Here is a 264-nt window from a genome sequence, read left to right on the forward strand (position 1 = left end):
CTGCTTCAGTAGATGTTCAACAGTCTCTAGGTGTCCTTTCATACAGGCGAAATGTAGTGCTGTGTCCCCATCGTTATCCACAATATTTACATTAATATCAGGCTGTTTCAGTAGATGTTCAACAATCTCTGTGTGTCCATGAGCACTGGCCAGATATAATGGTGTCTCATCATTGTTATTTTGTTGATTTATCTGAAAAATAAAAAGAAAGATTCTAAAAATGGTGGCTAGGAGTGGAAGTGTAGAAGTCTTAAAGAATATTCA

The 264-nt window shown here is 36.7% G+C and overlaps 1 protein-coding gene across 1 annotated transcript in view; it reads right to left on the minus strand.

Annotated features, from left to right (window-relative positions):
- Positions 1 to 264, minus strand: part of LOC106883302 (putative ankyrin repeat protein RBE_0317) — a 9,752-nt gene that overhangs the window by 4,868 nt on the left and 4,620 nt on the right. Inside the window, exon 4 of the mRNA XM_052978134.1 lies at positions 1 to 192. Coding sequence (XP_052834094.1) covers positions 1 to 192 — 192 coding nt within the window. The remainder of the gene's footprint in view (positions 193 to 264) is intronic.

Source organism: Octopus bimaculoides, chromosome 30 (genome assembly GCF_001194135.2).
Source record: "Octopus bimaculoides isolate UCB-OBI-ISO-001 chromosome 30, ASM119413v2, whole genome shotgun sequence".
Taxonomy (NCBI): domain Eukaryota; kingdom Metazoa; phylum Mollusca; class Cephalopoda; order Octopoda; family Octopodidae; genus Octopus; species Octopus bimaculoides.